Source organism: Gouania willdenowi, chromosome 6, assembly GCF_900634775.1.
Source record: "Gouania willdenowi chromosome 6, fGouWil2.1, whole genome shotgun sequence".
Taxonomy (NCBI): domain Eukaryota; kingdom Metazoa; phylum Chordata; class Actinopteri; order Blenniiformes; family Gobiesocidae; genus Gouania; species Gouania willdenowi.
Window position 1 is genome coordinate 58,462,260 of NC_041049.1, and position 18,246 is coordinate 58,480,505.

Sequence of the window (18,246 nt, forward strand, 5' to 3'; positions counted from 1 at the left end):
TAAACTTAAAAATGTTTCTCTGTACCTCCTGAGAGGTGTTCACGTACCCCAGTTTGGAAACCACTGGCATAAACGAATTATTATAAGTCTTTTTAAAAAAATAAAAAATAAAAATAAAAATCTAGTTCTGCTCCAGGACCCTGTGTGGGTATTATTGAAACACAATAAACTGACCATACTTGTTTCTGGACTGTGGAAATACAACAAGACCTTGAGGAAACGGATATATTTTCAGGCGCGCTTTCAGCAGACAGAGACGTTTCTGTTTTACTTAGTTTTTCATCAGGTCTTTGAACGCATCCGCGCAGCAGCTGTCCACAGACAGGAAGGACGAGTGGAAGTAAGTGAACCTCTCATAGAAAACATTGTTTGTGTCTAATAGTAACTTTATATTTACCTTAACAACATTTAACAGCGTTGCACCAACGTGAGGCACGTTTTACTCTTACGTCAAACGTGTGTTGTGTATTTTGTCGGTCATTTATTTACTGGTGTGTAAATAAATACATGATTGGAGGTTAAAAATCAATGGAGCAATGAGTAATCTGTAGTTTACACGTTTTATTTGTCCATGTGGTTTGATGGATACATCTTGTTGTAAAGCCGTAGGTGCAGATGTGAAAAGTACTCACGTTAATGTTACTTGTACTTTTAAAAAAAAAAAATAAAAATTTTTTAGTCTATGATAAATCAATAATTTGACTTGTACTTAAGTACGTTTTAAAACAATACTGAGTAAATTTTTTTTTTTGTGTGATTAAAAAAAATAAAAAATAATAATAATAATTCCGTTTCATAAACAGTTTAGAAAGTCACATTAAAGAATCCATTTGTTCTTTGTCGTGCTATGTCTGATCAACGCCACTTTCTTGGGTTCAAATTGGAGTTTCTACCTAGTGGAGAAAAACACTAGGTAGAAACACAAAAAGAATATAAAAACTTACAAAACAACAAGTACAAATATATCAAAAAAAAAAAAAAAAAAAAATCAGAACAATACATAGAATGACAACAATGATACACAAAAATGACTTAAAAAACAATCAAACAAAACAAAACAAAAAATACAACAAAACTACATAAAATGAGTCCCAAAACACACAAGATGACTACAAGTATACATAACAGGTAAAGAAAAACATACTAAATGATAAAAAAAACAAAAGACTCCAAAATGTATGTATCTAAACTCACAAAAAAGACAAAAATAAACAAAATGAGCATAAAAATATACAAAATGCCAACAAAAAATTTACAAAAATCAATTAGAAAACACACAAAACAACTACAAAAATACACAAAAAACCCTTTGCTCTTTCCTGTATTATGACATGAAGTGGTGGAAGTCTGATTTCATCATCATATAGATTATATTATTCTAAACAAAACTTGCATGTCTTATGAATCTGGAAGTATATGACCAATGTTACCCACATGGCACAGTTTTAAAGTTCATAAATGTATCTATACTTAAAGCCTGATAATGTTTTTTATTGTTATTTTGAATTGAATTCATTGGTGTTATTGTATTAACAAAAATAACTGTACATTTTGACAAACCTTTTATTTCATACAGATGACTTTGTGGAAAACAAATTAAGTTCTCACTACAAAGTTCATACATGAGATGTTTACTGTGTGCAAGGGAACAGAGGCAAGATTTATTACCAAAAATAAACATGGGGGGTGAAAGTAACTAGTAACTTTTACATTGAGTACTATTTAATTTAGCTACGTTTGTACTTGTACTTGAGTATTTTATGTATGACTTACTTGTACTTATAGTTGAGTACAATTTCAATCAAATAACAGTACTTCTACTTGAGTAGAATATATAGGGACTCTTTACACCTCTGATGATCTGGTAGTAAAGGCTGTGCTATCATTATTGTGATATCGCTGGTTATTGTTTGCCTCCGCCTCCAGCAGCCTCACACACACACACACACAGAAACACACACACACACACACACAGTAGAATTGACGCTGTGTTCACAGAGAGAAAGATGGGCTCCTGGGGACGCCTGTTCCCGGTGCTGCTGATGGGCTTCCTGCTGGGACTCCATCACTCCACGGCTTTCTGGATCGTCAACGTAGTCTTCCCTCCCAACGCCAAAGCCAGGCCAGCCAGCAACAGCACTCCACCGCTTATCATCAGTAAGTGCTGATCGGGTTCTTTTACAATCCTTCTCAGCCACAGAAAGTAGTTTCATTGATAAAAACATTTAAAAACTCATTGACAATTCACTAGAGCTGGGACGATATGCAAAGTTCACGAGACGATACAATACTGGGCTCACAATACCGACACAGGACTGTATTTTGGAAAGGGGAAAGAATGCAGAAAAATAATCATGCTTTTTTATAATTATAATAATAATGACGATACATTTTATTTATATAGCGCTTTTTCAGTGCTCAAAGACACTTTAGAGGAATAAAAAAAAAATGCATTGCGTAAAACAGGGGTTCTCAACTGGTCTCACCCTGGGACCCACATTTTGCCACAGTCATCAAATCGCGACCCACTTTTTCTTTTTAGAATTCAACCAAAACCAAATTTTGTTTTTTTCAAAGATAGCTGTTGGAAACACGCATATATAATCTTTTTAAAAACATAAATCTATTAATTTTCCTGTGCAACATGCATTTCACAGCATGCATGTCAAAAGACAAGTTTCTTCCAAAATAAAAGACAAGTCCAACATAACAGACATTAAGTATTTAATTTTTTTTTTTTTGGCCAGCTTTCCGCGACCCACGCAGTACAGGTCCGTGACCCACTTTTGGGTCCCGACCCACCAGTTGAGAATCACTGGCATAAACAATAGGTAGAAATACAGGGGCATAGAAATAAGTTTAAAAAAAAAAAAAAAAAACCATTGTTTAAATGGGTGCATATTTTCATATTTACTCAAGGGAATTTAAAAGATCACACTTTTAAAAAAGGATAAACAAGACACATTTTTCCTATTTTAAAGTGTAGAAAGTGCCACTGTGCAAATATAATGCAAAAACAGTGATGGGCAAATATATGCCAGTCTATAATTAAAACCAAATCATGTCATCATCATGACACTTTTCAAAATAATATTCCTATCTGTGCATGAACTTTGCATAACTATAAAAACATGTTTGTAAATGATCTGTGCTTAAGACCATAATTTTTAGATACTAGTCAATATTCCTGTTTTCCTTTAAACATGCTGAGAGGTCAAACACTATAGGACTCTGCACATTAGACCCTCAGCCTCACTGATTTTCTCCAGCTTATCTCAATCATTCATGTGTTTTGTCAGAACAAAATGAGATTCACTGACCATGCTTACAGAACGCTTAAAAGGTGATGAAATTAGCCATGTGCATGGTGTGCTTAAGGCAGACATCTTGGGGCCCTACACTGCCATTATTCTATTATAAACCAAATGAATTACATTTTCCCCTCTATAAACTAAAATATATGGAAATCCACTAGGGATGTCCCGATCTGATATCGATATTGGATATTGGTCCGATATCAGCCTGAAAGTCGGAGTTTCCAATTTTTTTTTTTTCCCCCAATTCATTTTTTATTCATGTTATTCAATTGTAGAATACTGTAGATATTATGTTGAAGGTTAAAATTCATGTAACCAATTAGTTAATAATAAATGGATCAGTTTTTCTCATACCTACTGTTGCTGACTATTGTTCTCTGATTGAGTAACATCACTTGATCAAGCCTTTTCTAATATTGCACACTACAAAATAAATAATTATTATTTTTTTCATGAAAAAAAAATAAACACATAAAAGTATGTATGATTCATGCTGATATCGTATCGGTATCGGCCGATGCGCAAGGCCACAATATCGTTATCATATCGGAAATGAAAAAGTTGTATCGGGACGTCCCTTAAAGCCACTCTAATGGAAGATGAATTAATAGAACCAAATGTTAAAGCCTTATTTTACATTTATTCATAAATGATTATTTCCAATAAACCAATAATAATAATTTATTTGCATCAGGAATTCCTTCAAACACACTTCCAACTCTGAACTATTCTACTCAACAGAAACACAATGAACAAGATAATAAACTGCAAAAAGACATTTTTCTTTAAAACAAAAACAAGTAAAGTTAAAAAACGAATATGAATGGAAAAAATGAAAACACTCATTGCGACAGAATAAATATGAATAATGTAATTGTTTATTAAAATGAAAAAATAGATTAAAACATTGTTTAGAATTTAAATTCGATGTGCTTTACATGATCAAAAAGTGCAACAGAAAACATTCAACAGCTTAAAATTTATAAGAACATTATAGTCGGCAAAAAAAAGAAAAAATTAAAACATCAGTAAAATCATTAGCAAACACATTACATCATCAACAACATGACTAGAAATCTCCCTTTCAATCATACGCAGTAGAGAAAAAGAGTTCCTTTAACTTAATTTTAAAATGTTCACATTGGATGCTGACTTCAACCACTTTATTAATTTTCTTTCTCCTTGTTAATGACTAGACGATATGTTTGTTTTTCTTGTAATTTTTTTATGCAAACCCTTTTATAATGTCATCAGAGGAAATCTGCTTTCCAACCTCATGGTCGATCATGATAGTGATGTCGTTGACAGTGTTTTTTTGAAGGATGGGTGGTATTAACAAGTAGTTTAGCAGTTCACCGTAGATAACAGGTTAAAGAAGTGTGACGGACAGCCATCGTGTGGGGGTCCCCTATTGGCCTCGGGGCCCTAAGCAACCGCTTAATCCGCGAAGTGGTAGGAACGGCTCAGGCTTAAGGTTTCCCTTTGACTTTTACTTTCATAAGCTCATCATTGTCCCATTTTTTCCCATAATTATCAATAACTGGTTAATGATAATCGGTAATATCACCTTAAACACTCATATGATTAATTAAAGCAATTAACAAACACATGGTTGAAATGTATTGTATGAACATGATTTAAAAATATATATAAATATCATTAAGGTCAAAATACATATGTTTTTTGAATCTGTTGAATACTTATGAGTCGTAAGACCAAATAAACTAAAGTTTAGATCAGAATAAAGTGTCATAATTGATTGATTTTCTTGCAGTAAAACACAAAGATCAGGTTTACATCAAAATCAGCTTTTACTTCAGAGGTCAATGTCTGACATCCAGAAGGAATTTAGTTTCACAGTTCCCAAAGTTTATTCCTCCCACGAGCCGTGACTCAGTGTTGACAGTTAGGAGGTCATTGTCCACGTTGTGATGACTCTGCGTGTGTCCCGCGTGTGCCAATCCTTCTGTTGACTTTATTCTTCTAGTACATCAGTTACAGGAATGGTCATTTCTCTCTGAACAGGGACAGAGTGACAACTTCAACTCCACAGTTTCTGAGAGCTGAGATATCACAGTGTCAAATCTGCCCTGTTTGCAAAAAAACAAAAAGAGAAAAAACCCTCTTTATTTCAAACATTTTTGACAATCCATTTGAGCTGAAAGTAAATAAAAGCACAGTTTTATACCAGAGTGTCAATAGCCGAACAGTAATTTTCCATATATTGTAAAGGTGAGAATCACATGCCAATACATTTTCATGTTCACTTAAAAATAACAAAGTGATTTATGAGGAAAAGGGTCATCAGTAAATGAAAGACTATTCAGTACTAATGATACTAATGATAAAGTAGTTAAAGTAGTACCATATTTATAACACTAACAATAATAGTAATACTCCAATAAATGGTGTGTATTACTTTTTTTTTTTTTGGGAAAAAAAGTCAAATGTAGTTTATGAATAGAGGCAATAAATTAAGATCAGTAATCTAAAAGGCTATTTTTTGCACATCCTGAGGCACATTTGGAGCGCACAGAGCAAGAAACATGCCTAGTGGAGGTGTCCATAATCTATATTGATATTTAAAGCTAAGGTAGGCGATTTTCTCCAGATGTACTTTTTAGGTTTTTGGTTGAAATTGTCTTTATGTCCTGACAGAGATTAAGATCGTATGTGCTCTGAAAAAGGAACGAAGAAAATCTGTCATCTGTAGCAGTTGTAAATCTGTAACAACTTCGACCAATTGAAAAAACCAATCACGTCTCCCTGCTCGTTCTCGATCCCTCGCGTGCACGAGCTCACAGTGAAAGCGCGTTGCTGCTGTTTTTTAACATATATGATGGTAAAGTTTATTTTTTACTTATTGTTGAATGAGACATGAGGCAACAACGTTTCTACACAATACAAGAGATGAACTGAGGTCTGCAGCAGCTGTGCGCGCGCATGTGACTGAGACGGCGCACAGAGGGGAGGGGCAAGGGGTGTATGGGTGGAGCCATCAGGGAGGCAAATTCAAAATCATGCTAGCTTTTGAAAATCACCTACTCTACCTTTAAACAATGAAACCTGACCTGTCCTTAGTTAATGGATGGTGACTTAATAATGAGTTGGACGTGACTTTCAGTTTTGAACAAAAATAAACTAAATACACTGAACAATTAATAATGAAATTGTCTATTTATACGGTTGCCGTACGGACAACCTCCGGTGCTATTGGTACGGTTACCGAAGTACAAGTACGTAGCGTGTTAGGGTTAGGATAAGGTTTAGGGTTAGGTTTAGTTTTAGACACGCAACCTAAACTGGCCAATGACTGACATATCACATGACCTAAATTGGCCATATAGGGGCGCTGCGTACGGATAGATTGTCGGTATATTGATACGGCAACCGTATGGATAGCCACTGCCATTAACAATCCGATAATGTTTGAACTCGGGACTAACTGCTAATGAGCTGCCATATTTGGTCAGTTTGGGTGCTTAGTGTCACATAACGTGAGAGAAGTTTGATAAAAGTAAATCATTCAGTAATATAATAGGATTGTACGGTATATGAATCCTTATTATCATACATTGCATATACATTTCATTTAGTTTAAATAGCTGCCTTAAAGTGAATGTGTATCATTCTTACAGTATAACCAGCACTGTATAACCACTGATCACTGTGTTACTCAGATTTGTCTTGTTTTTTTGGCAATGCTCTTTACTGACTCTTACTGTTTTGTTTGTCGGGTGAATTCCATATGTGTTTGTTTTTGTGTTTAGTTCCAGGAAGCTTAGGGAACCAATTGGAAGCAAAGATAGACAAGCCTACGCTGGTCCACTGGTTGTGCTATAAGAAAACAGATCACTGGTTTCCCCTTTGGATCGATCTCAACATGTTAATGCCCATTGGTGTAGACTGCTGGATCGACAACATCAGGTAGTGACATTATTCTATGTTTTACATTCTTTGCGTTGCCAGTTGTGACATCACAGGCCCTGTAATGGGATCCTAAACTGGTATTTGAGAGTGAGCGTGTGTTTTTTCCCAGACTTGTGTACAACCGGACGACTCACCGGTCATCCAACTCTCCTGGGGTGGAGGTGCGGGTGCCTGGGTTTGGACAGACCAGTTCCATTGAGTTTCTTGACCAGAACAAACTGTCTGGTGAGAAACTTAATGTTTTTTATAACAATTATTATGGGATCTTTTCATGTATGCCAACAATATGCATATGCATGGTTTTATAAAATGAATTGCATGTGAATTTTTAAATTCTCAACAGATCAATTTCTGCTTTTTCATGTTTTTTTAATAAAGAGAGAAATCAGGCTCTGATTTTGAATGTGCTTTCCTCTATTTTTCCAGGTTATTTCCACACCATGGTGCAGCATTTGGTCAACGCCGGCTATGTCCGTAATGAGACGGTCCGCGGGGCACCATACGATTGGAGATTAAGTCCTAGTGAGTAGATAAACTACATATACACAGTGCAGGTGGGCGACCTTTGAAGCATTTTGTAAAAGGAACTGAGCCTGTACATGCATTAGTTTGCTTCACCACATGAAACCAAAATGTAATTTACACCAAGGACATACTGGTACAAAGACTTTTCTAGAATAGGCAGACCTGTGGCTGGATCGTTTCAGTTTGATAAACAAAAATAACAGAAGAAATGTTGAGTTTCTTAATCTTTTGTTAGCTTTAGCATTAAGAAATTGAACAAAAGTGAGCACCAGCTTAAATGTTGTAACATGCATTTACACACTTAAGATTTAGGGATGGATAGAAGTTTACAACAGTATTCTGTTCCCGATTGGAAGCTGATTTATTTTAGTTTTTCTGTTACATTATAAAATATATATAATGGTTGTTACTACACATAGACAGATTTGATGATTTTACAAACATAAAACCACATGAGATTTCGTCCCATGTGATGAAATTATAGTTTTGTTTTCATTAGTTGAAGAAAATACAAAGATATTTGGGTCCAGTTTTTATTCACATGTATTTTTTTTTAAATTATTTATATTTTAGTTTTTGTTATTTAAAAAAAAATGTTGTCAATGACTATTTATAGTTGACAAAATTAACAGTGAGAGACATTAATAAACAGCTATTTTAACAATAGGAGTAAATATGCTGGACGATAGCAAAATGCTAATTTGCATTTGCAGTCATAGGCAGGCAATGGAAACACATTACAGTACAGTAGATAAAGAAATTAAAAGTCAATGGACACTGTAAACAAATTTTAAAACAGTACACATAATTTAAAGGTCAGTCGGACAATAACGCACAGTAAAACACATTATTAAACAAGTTAAAGATCATTAAATAAGGCACTTTTCAATGTATTTATTTGTTATTTTTTGTTGATAATTTAGTCATCATTAATGTAAGCTACAAAAAATATGAGGAGCCACTTGGGATCGGAAATCTTCTACTGTTTTTTGAAAAAGGAAAGATGATGATGATGATGATGATGATGATGATATTATGTAGGATAAAAACATTAAGTGCTTTAAAATAGTGACTGTTGTAAGGGCTTGAAAAGCCACCAGTTCATTTGGTTTATAGATGTTTTTACTTTTAGTTTTAGGTCATTTCATTAGAAAGCTTCATATTCTGTGAGGCTTTAAAGAACTGACATTTAGTTGTGCTGCTTCTTTTCAAACCCGAGATCAGAAAAGTTATGTGCTCTCCTGTTTGTATCTAATCTTATCAATTTTATTAGGCTCATTAAAAAACGTGTAAATACTTTGCGTTCATGTCATCATACTAGAAATCATGACACCATTTTAAGAACCACTGCTGAGTGTACAGTATGCTTTTAAAGCCAATCTGATAGATTTACAAAGTATTACAAATGTTTGGTATTTGGGTGTTGGTGTTGTGATTAACAGCCTTTTTCCATATTTAGTTGGCTAAGTTGGTTTGGTAACGTGAATGGTCAAGTCTGTTGGCATTTCCTTTGTTTTTGGTGATCGTATGTATTGATTTGGTTCTTGGTATTTCATCGCCAGTTCATTTGTTTATTTTAATCCCTGTCTGTGGGCCTGTTTCAACCTCTTTTGTGTCTGGTGATCGTGAGTATGCTCCCCTTCTCCCTCCTGTTTCCACACAGGTTAAGCCCATCTTCCTGATTACCCTTATCTTTTGAGAGGTGCTTTAAGACACTGTTTGATGAATAATTGTTTGTAAAGCATCATTCCTTTACTGCTCTTGGGTCATCTACATCCTTCAACTTCTCCTACAACACCCCATGAAATTATGACAGTATCTTGTCTCTTTATGATATACTAGTAATCTTGTTACAAATTTGGCCAACACAATGTATTTAGGGTTCGTAAGATGCCTTTAAAACATTTCATTTCCGACATGCTATTGCCACTGAAGGGTTTAAATTGGTTCAGCAAACACTGAAGTTCAAGCCCTAGGACATTCCCCTGCTCAGTGTCTAGTGATAAAATGTTTTAATGTTTAAAAGCATGTATAGCACATCTAAGACTGAGTCGTGTTTGTAGTTTCAAAGTTGTGTTTCTTGTGTGTGTATGTGATTTCAGATGAAAACACCGAATACTTAGAAAAGCTGAAGGATCTGGTGGTGGAAATGTACGAGCAATACCAACAACCAGTTTTCTTGCTGGGACACAGCATGGGCTGCCATTATGTTCTCTACTTCCTCAACCACCAGCCACAGGCCTGGAAGGACAAATACATCAAGGGCTTCATTTCTCTGGGAGCACCATGGGGGGGTGCTGTCAAAGCACTTAGAATCCTTACCTCAGGTAACGTCAAGTTATACATTGATACAATGTGCCATAAACAGAACCGGAGAGATTCAGAACACGTAATTATCCCCGAGGGGAAATTCAGTTTCAGTTACATTCTGACCAAGAAACATGAAAGACAATAACATATCACATGGGGGGACAGGTACGGGAGTACTGGGGAGCAGCCACAGCAGAGCAGCGCTCCGTTTCTTAGATGAGAAATATGAAACAATGAGTAGGAAGAAGAGGTAAAAAAAAAAAAGGCAAAAACCAAATTAGGCCCGTGTAGAGAGGGGCGGAGTTTGAGATCAAGAAGAAACTATTCAACAAACATTGCAACAAAAACCAACAAACACAACATTCAATTCAATACAACAGCACGTTGGCACAGGAAATGGGTCTTAAGATGGGTAGTGCGCAGGTTGGCCACAGGATGGCGCTGTTCTTATGGCTCGCCTCCTGCTGCCTCTGCAGGAAGGGAGGATGAGAGGGGCTCAGAGGAGATGGTGAAGAAACAGGTTGTGTATGTAAATATGGAAGTGAAGTGTTCAGTGTTGTTTGAGATAAGTCTGTTTACTGAGACTGCTGTAGTCTCTCATAGCCAATGACGTGGAACGACGTTGTCGTAGTGATGACCTCGAGAGTTTGTTAGCCGAGCCAGATCGCAGGTGTTCATGGAAAGTAAGGGAAAGGTCAGAGCGTTGAATCAACATCCATCCATGGAGAGTGTGGAGATAAAAAAAACAACAGACTTTGACAGGCTGTTCTCAGGGGAATGAGATAAGAGAAGATGTTTTCAGACGGGCTAGCAGCAACATGACTGCTAGCCCTATTATTCTGGTCATTCGATCAATAATCAAATCATGTGCCCATTTCCTTGAGCCAAACTCTCCACTCCTCTTAAAGTTCACAGTGGAATCCATCAGAGAGTTCTGAGAGCTCGGCCCCTTCTATCGATGACAAGCGGCTTTCAATATTACTGCCAAAGTAATCCGAATTTTGCGATAAATCAGGAAAATGCCAGATCCAATCAGCAGAAGACCCGTTATCATAATTCCAATCTGCCGGACTTCTTCCACGTCCTCAGGATTTACGGACTTTCCCAATGCCCGTACTCATAAATTTGACCAAAAGCGAAGAAAGACCAGCTCATCAATTCCATGATTTAGATTTAGGATCAGGATGCAGATAGAGGCTCCTGTTAGATTAAAACAAGACACAAACAGTAGGGAGCAAGGGTAAAAGCGTCCTGGTGAAGGGAATACCACAAGGAATCTGAACCAGTTTCAGGTTGAGTTTTTAGACATTATGTTGTTACCATCAAGGCACATTTGGCATGGCACTGTTTTAAATCTCATCAATTTATTTTGAATTGAATTCACTGGTGTTATTTTATTTAAAAAGAATTGTATATTTTGACAAACCTTTTCTTATATACAGATGCCTTTGTGGAAAATCAAACTCCAATTGTGCAAGAGTTGGTCTCTTCCTATTTATAGTTTCTACATGAGATGTTTATTACCAATAATAAATGTGGGGGGTGAAAGTAACTAGTAACTTTTGCTTTGAGTACTATCTAATTGAGCTACTTTTTACGTGTACTTGAGTGTTTTATGTATGACTTACTTGTACATGAGTACAGTTTCAATCAAGTAACAGTACTCTTTACACCTCTGGCTAAGACCATGCCCAGTCACAGCAGCTCCACCCACACAGCGTGAAGCTGTTCATCAAAACTCACTGAGGGCTGTGAGAGGAGAAAACCAGTCCCTTCTCCCATCTTTTATAGGAGGGGCGGGGCCAACAGTGACGGTTAGTGACGTCACCGATCCAAAAAGACGTCACTGATCTAATCTCAGCCCAACAGCAAAATTAAATTGCAATAGTTGGAATTCAATCCATAGAGGGCAGTCACAACTGAAAATGCTAAATTGAAATACTACTTTGACTAAAATGTGATGAGTGGGACTAGGATCAATAAACTCCATTACTTCATACCTAATCATATACTGTATGTATTCAGCAGAAAAAAGTGGCTTTAGGGTGTACTTACACTTTAAGAATTCCAACAGATGAGCTGCTGTTGCTCATATTACTGAAAAAGTTCACACTGGTTCTGAGAGAAATGTGTTGCATGGAAGATGAATACAAAAGTACAGTTTGTCACCAAAAGGGAGACACAGTATATTTTGGTGAATGTTTATAATGTTATGAACAGAATAATGTTAACACAACAAAGGGTAACTGAAAGCTACACCTGTAACTATATAATAATTCAACCAAAGGTAGAAGACAATATACAAATGGTGAGCATTTGAATCCGTGGATATCCATTACAAACATTGCCATCACAAATGTAAATGTATGAGTCAGTTTGTTTGGAGGTGGGCATCAACATTTTCCTCTGTTGCTGTTGACACTGGTTGCAGGTGAAAACGATGGCATCCCGATGATTTCTAACATAAAGATCCGCGAAGAGCAGAGGATGGTAGCAACCAACCCGTGGATGCTGCCCTTTCCGAACTTCTGGCCCAAAAAGCACGTATTCATCTCCACACCGACCTTCAACTACACCCACCAGGACTACCAGAGATTCTTCACAGACATTGGTTTTCAGGACGGCTGGTAACTACCAGTTTTTTTTTTTAGTTTTTACTAAGGTCAGATTCATTGAGGCAGTAGGGTTTTGTTTTCATCTACAGAAGGTTCCCTATCCACAAACAAGCCCTGTGTTGTGTCTCCACATCAGCAAACAAAGACATGTATTTAAAGTGATTAAGACAATCCGTGTACCCTTCGTTCTTTGGTTATCCCGTTGAAAAGCCAAATCGAAACAACAAATAAATGATGTGGTTATTTTGTTTTACTGACTTAAAACTAAAACAAAAATATAGAACCAAAAAAAAACCAGAAAAGCAGTATCCAAATGAACTGGAGACTGACTATCGACTCTGAGACTGGTGTGAGGAACAATATATGTTAGAACTTCTACAATTTCACACTTTTGCAAAAAAAATTACACAGCTTTTTTGAGGCCAGTAAATATATTTATTTTGCACATTTTAATACCGTGAGCACTAACAACAGCCGTCAACACACATGGACGTTGATCACAAGACACAAGTGGAACCAGTAGATTCATTACACCACCTCTGGTTCCTTTAATCACATATCATGTCCATGCTTTTTGTAACATCCATTTTCTTAAATGTATTTATGTGTTACTCCATTTTTGTCAGGGAGAAAAACTCCACCCCCGTCTGTGGGTCCCCTCTGTGTGGTGAGATTGAAACATGAAGCTCTCGTCCTAGTTTCCCATAAATATCCAAATATCACACAAACAGAACAAGATTTGATTTTAGAACAGAAAAACGCTGCTTATCTGGTTTCTGATTTTTCTGTATTTTTGTTTTGGTTTTAAGTCAGTAAAACAAAATAACCACACTGTTTGTTTGTTATTTTGATTTGATTTTAAAACGGAATAACCAAAGAACGAAGGGTACACGGATTTAAGACAGGTGCAAAGTTGAATTTAAAAAAAAAATGTTATTTGGTCTATGTTTGTGTTCTAGGTACATGTGGGAGGACACAAAGAACCTGACTGGAGATCTTCAGCCACCTGGTGTCGAGGTGTGGTGTATGTACGGCGTCGGACTCCCAACTATTGTAACCAATATTTATGATAGTGAATTTCCCAATGGGGACCCTGTGGACTTTATTTATGCTGACGGGGACGACACAGTGGACAGTTTCAGCATGGGTCTGTGCAAACTCTGGGAGGGGATGCAGAACTATCCAGTGCACGTCACCGAGTACAGAGGTCTGGCCCACCTGGATATGGTGTACCACGAGAAGGTTCTCGACCAAATTCAGAATATCTTGGAGGGCAAATCAGAAACACCCAGAGAAGTGGAGACAAGGTTTTAGCAGGAACAGCAGCATTCAAGGTTTTAAAACACTGGTGTAGGGCTGGATTTGAATACTTAATACATTGACTTTGTTTTGATATCAAAGAAGAAGAAAAAAGATTGTATACACAATCCTGACCTTATGAAATTCAAGGCTGATGGGCTGATGGACAACTTTCTACTTGTATCCATTACATTATCCTTTTTCTGCTAAATGTTTTTCCAGTAATCTCAGCAACATAATCATTTTGCTAAAGAAAGAAAAACCTTTTTTTTCTTTTTTAAATAAAAACAAATAAATGCATCTTTTTCTGTTTAAGACTGTTTCATCAATAATGTTACATCATCGTTTTAAGTTATGCAGTGATTGATGACTTGATCGCGCCATCTTTGCATTGTGTATAATATCGTTGTTATATTATGAGCATGTGTAATGTCATATCATCCTTTGGAACTAATGGACCAATTTTGAGTATATAGTTTATTTTACATAAAATGTTAGTGATTTAATATAACAGTTGAAAACATATTCTTTATTTTTTTTTTGTTTTGAATAAAGCATGTGATGCCACTAAAAAAAATACTGGAAGCCTTCATTAAAGTCATAATAAGGCCAATTATGGACAGAAAATATCCAACCACATGTAAAGCTGAAAGCCTTCAAAGAAAGTCTTTAGAAACTGGAGCCTTTACTCATGCTTCTTGAAAATCTCTGCGTTAAACATTATCTTAGAAGCAATTTAGAGCAACAAATGGGCAGAGTGCATAGCTCATGATAGGACATATCAGTGATATCACACACTGCAGGTTTTCTATGATAGATGGTGCAAAATTGCCCTTAAGAGTGTCGTGGTTTTCCCAGGTAGAGATGTGAACGATGAAAAAGATGTAGAGTGGAAAAAAGGGATCGTAGAAACTGGCTTGCATAATAACACAAAGTTTATTAACACAAGCAGAATCAAAAGAACAGGGCTGAGGCAGAAGCCCTGTGAGAGCAGCCGGGGTCAAATTTACTCTGAAGCAAGAACAGGAGAGAGAAGCTTATATCTTTCACAAAGTTCTCAGATGTCACATGATTACTTAACAACCCTTTTCTGGGACACAAAGAAAGGAAGCAACATTTGTCCATTTAGGTGATAAGACCCTCACATGATGATCTCATTTTGAGGTGGAAACAAACAGCTGGTATTCTTCCAACATCCTGAGTGACCTGTGGGGATGATTAAATCTCCTGGGCTCCGCAGGGGGTCGGAGCCCAGAGTTTGGAAACTTAGCAAGTAAACATTGATTAATTGTTTATTTTTGATCGTAATGTAACAAAGAGGTGATAACAGGAACAAACCTGTTCTTTGATTCTACTATTCCTTTGCTTGGCCAGGAATGCTGAGGCTAGCACAGTCAAAGTTCAATTTAAATGATTTAATTTCCTACACGTGAAGCAGTAAATACACCTCAAGAGTTTACGGTACTGCTCTCAATTTGTGTTTTCCTCTAGTAAATTCAATAAAATGTCTTTGGTTTGATGGAAATTTAACCAACGAAACATGTAAATATTAAGTATATCTGTTTATTTTAAAGTCTGCAGCACAAAAACATACGCCACAGGGTTTGTGATCGTACTGAACTCTTAGTCTACAGATTTAAGAATTGCTGAAAAAGAATTTACATTCAGAAAACATGACAGCCAATTCAAAGTTAAGTTTTTTTTAATGCATATTGAGGGTAAAGGGCTGCTTAATTGGAAAAGTGTCCATCTGCAACTTCACATAATCATCTTTCATTCTGAAAGGATTATTTATTTGGCTTCTGAGCACAACCGATGATGATTTTATTTTAAATGGGGCCATGCAACCTTACCTATACCCAGTCGGTGTCAGTATTACCCTCAGTATATCCCTAGGAATCACTATGTCACTATTCCAATAGATTTGAATGGGAACATTTCAACATTTCAATTTAATTTTGCCAATTAATCAAAAACTGTTAAACTTTTTTTCCTTAGATTGAAATGTTTGTTTTTGAATAATAATGACAGATATACTACCCTTAATATGACCCAAATACAAAAAAGAAAAGAAAAACCTTTTCAATAAAAAAACAAGAAAAAAAAACCAAAAACATTTTTAATCAAATTATTTGAGTTCCAAATTTATTTTTTGCATTTGAACACTTTTTATTCTTCGATTGAAAATATAATTTTTTTTATTGAAGTGTACTTTTTTCATTGAATTATTATAATTTTTTGATTTTTGATTTTTTTATTTAAAAATCATTGAACGCAAATATGGTATTTTATTTCTGAATGCTGGGCTTTTATTTTCGTGAATCTGCACCGGATGTGCTGTGGTAGTACGGTCATCTTAACAGCTGGTGGCGGGTTAAACTGCAGTAGTCGAGCAGCAGACGGTAGCGGTCGTTGGACTGGGCCAAACCGCTGTCTGTGGACTGAAGAATGGGCTCCACCACATCGCAGCCATGGCCAGATCCAGCAACCGAAGCTCTGAGGACCGTGACCCGCGGGTGAGCGCCTCTGCAGACCGCGGGGAGGTCCGGGACCTGGCCGAGCCCCGGGAACTGTCTCTGGAGGAGGTGCTGAAGTCCTACGAGCAGCCCATCAACGAGGAGCAGGCATGGGCGGTGTGCTACCAGTGCTGCAGCGGGCTCAGAGTGCCCCGCCCGGTTAACCGGAGGGTGCCCCGACTCAAGGACCCGTCCTCCATCCTCCTGCACCGTGACGGAACCGTGTCGCTGCATGCGAACCCCGGTCAGTATATGATGACATGACGGCCTCAGCCTGAAATGTCCAACTTCTTTAGTTTTTCCAAACAACACTTATTGAACTTAATTTGACAGCCAAACCCTGCCGCCCAGAGCTAAATAACTCTCTGTATCCACCTCACTTTCACTTTTATAATTTTTTATCTGACAAAAAGTCCTGAATGTATAGCAACTTTATTTACTTTAATGAGAATTTGTTATGGATATTAGTTCTTGGTCGAAACAAGGTTAAGTCTTAATTCGCATGTTTTTCAAACGGAGTCTGCTTAGCAGGAAGTTACAGTTTGACTTGAGCTAAATAACTCTGCGTTCACCTCACTGTCACTTTTATAACACAAAAATTACTTTTGAATAAAATCACTCAAATATGTCACTGGAAAAAATAAATACACATCACCACCTTTTTTGCAAAAATGTACACTTTGTTTAAATTGTTAAACTTCAAAGTTACGAATGCAAACTAGTCACTGAAGCATCTCCATTTCCTAAATACTTTGGCAATTTTTTCTCTGACAAAAACTCCAGAATGTACAGCAACTTTATTTACTTTTCTGAGAGTTTGTTGGGGATTTTAGTTCTTCGATGAAACAAGGTGAACTCTTAATTCGTATGTTTTTCAAACGGAGTCTGGTTAGCAGGAAGCTACTGTTTGACTTGAGCTAAATTACTCTGCGTTCACCTCACTATCACTTTTATAACACAAAAAATGACCTTTGAATAAAATCACTAAAATATGTCCCTGGAAAAAAAATACATATCGCCACAGTTTTGGTAAAATATGCTAAAATAAAATAAAATAAATTATTAAACTTCAAGTAACGAAAGCAAACTAGTCACTAAAGCTCCCCATTTCTCAAATACTTGCATTTTTTTCCCTGACAAAAACACTTGAATGTATAACAACTTCATATACTTTTCTGAGAGTTTGTTATGGATGGTAGTTCTTTGGTGAAACAAGGTTAACTCTTCATTTGTGTGTTTTTCTAACGGCGTCTGGTTAGCAGGAAGCTACTGAATCCGTGTATCATTCATTGATTCGTTTTTCTTTATGTAACAAAAACATGAAAAACTAAAAGAACACTCATTATTTGATATTTATTTCCAAAACCAAAATGAAAAAATGGAAAACGCCTTGTTTTTCAAATTCAAGCTCTTTTGCTTCGGTACAGAAAACGAAAATCGCATTCCGAGATATCTTTAGCTTTGCAACACTTAGGAGTCTCTAAATCCTCCTAGATGTTCGTTTTAGAGGATCTGTGCCCAACACCAGCTAAAGCGAAAAGGACACGTTTCGGATGCACAGTTGGAAGCAGTGATCTTGTCATGCCAAATTGCTGTTAGCATAGCCATTAGCATCGGATGAGAGTACACTTCCGGGTCACGTACTTTGGCAAATCGGTAATGGAGAAAACTAATAAAGGTGTTCGTTTCGTTTTCTGTACGGAAGCAAAAGAGCTTGAATTTGAAAAACAAGTT

At 36.5% G+C, this 18,246-nt stretch overlaps 2 protein-coding genes across 3 annotated transcripts in view; both read left to right on the top strand.

The window, feature by feature from the left end:
• The first annotated feature begins 272 nt into the window (after window positions 1–272).
• Window positions 273–14,296, top strand: lcat (lecithin-cholesterol acyltransferase). Its single transcript, XM_028448898.1, has 8 exons — window positions 273–340; window positions 1,999–2,157; window positions 7,088–7,244; window positions 7,357–7,472; window positions 7,674–7,769; window positions 9,875–10,099; window positions 12,514–12,709; window positions 13,657–14,296. The coding sequence occupies exons 2-8, from the start codon at window positions 2,007–2,009 to the stop codon at window positions 14,009–14,011; spliced, it is 1,296 nt and encodes a 431-aa protein (XP_028304699.1). The 5' UTR covers window positions 273–340; window positions 1,999–2,006; the 3' UTR covers window positions 14,012–14,296.
• Window positions 14,297–16,350: 2,054 nt separating this feature from the next.
• spire2 (spire-type actin nucleation factor 2) overlaps window positions 16,351–18,246 on the top strand; it is a 34,098-nt gene continuing 32,202 nt past the window's right edge. For both annotated transcript variants that reach the window (XM_028448886.1, XM_028448887.1), the window contains exon 1: window positions 16,351–16,756. In XM_028448886.1, the coding sequence (XP_028304687.1) occupies window positions 16,468–16,756 (289 nt within the window). In that variant the 5' untranslated portion in view covers window positions 16,351–16,467. The remainder of the gene's footprint in view (window positions 16,757–18,246) is intronic.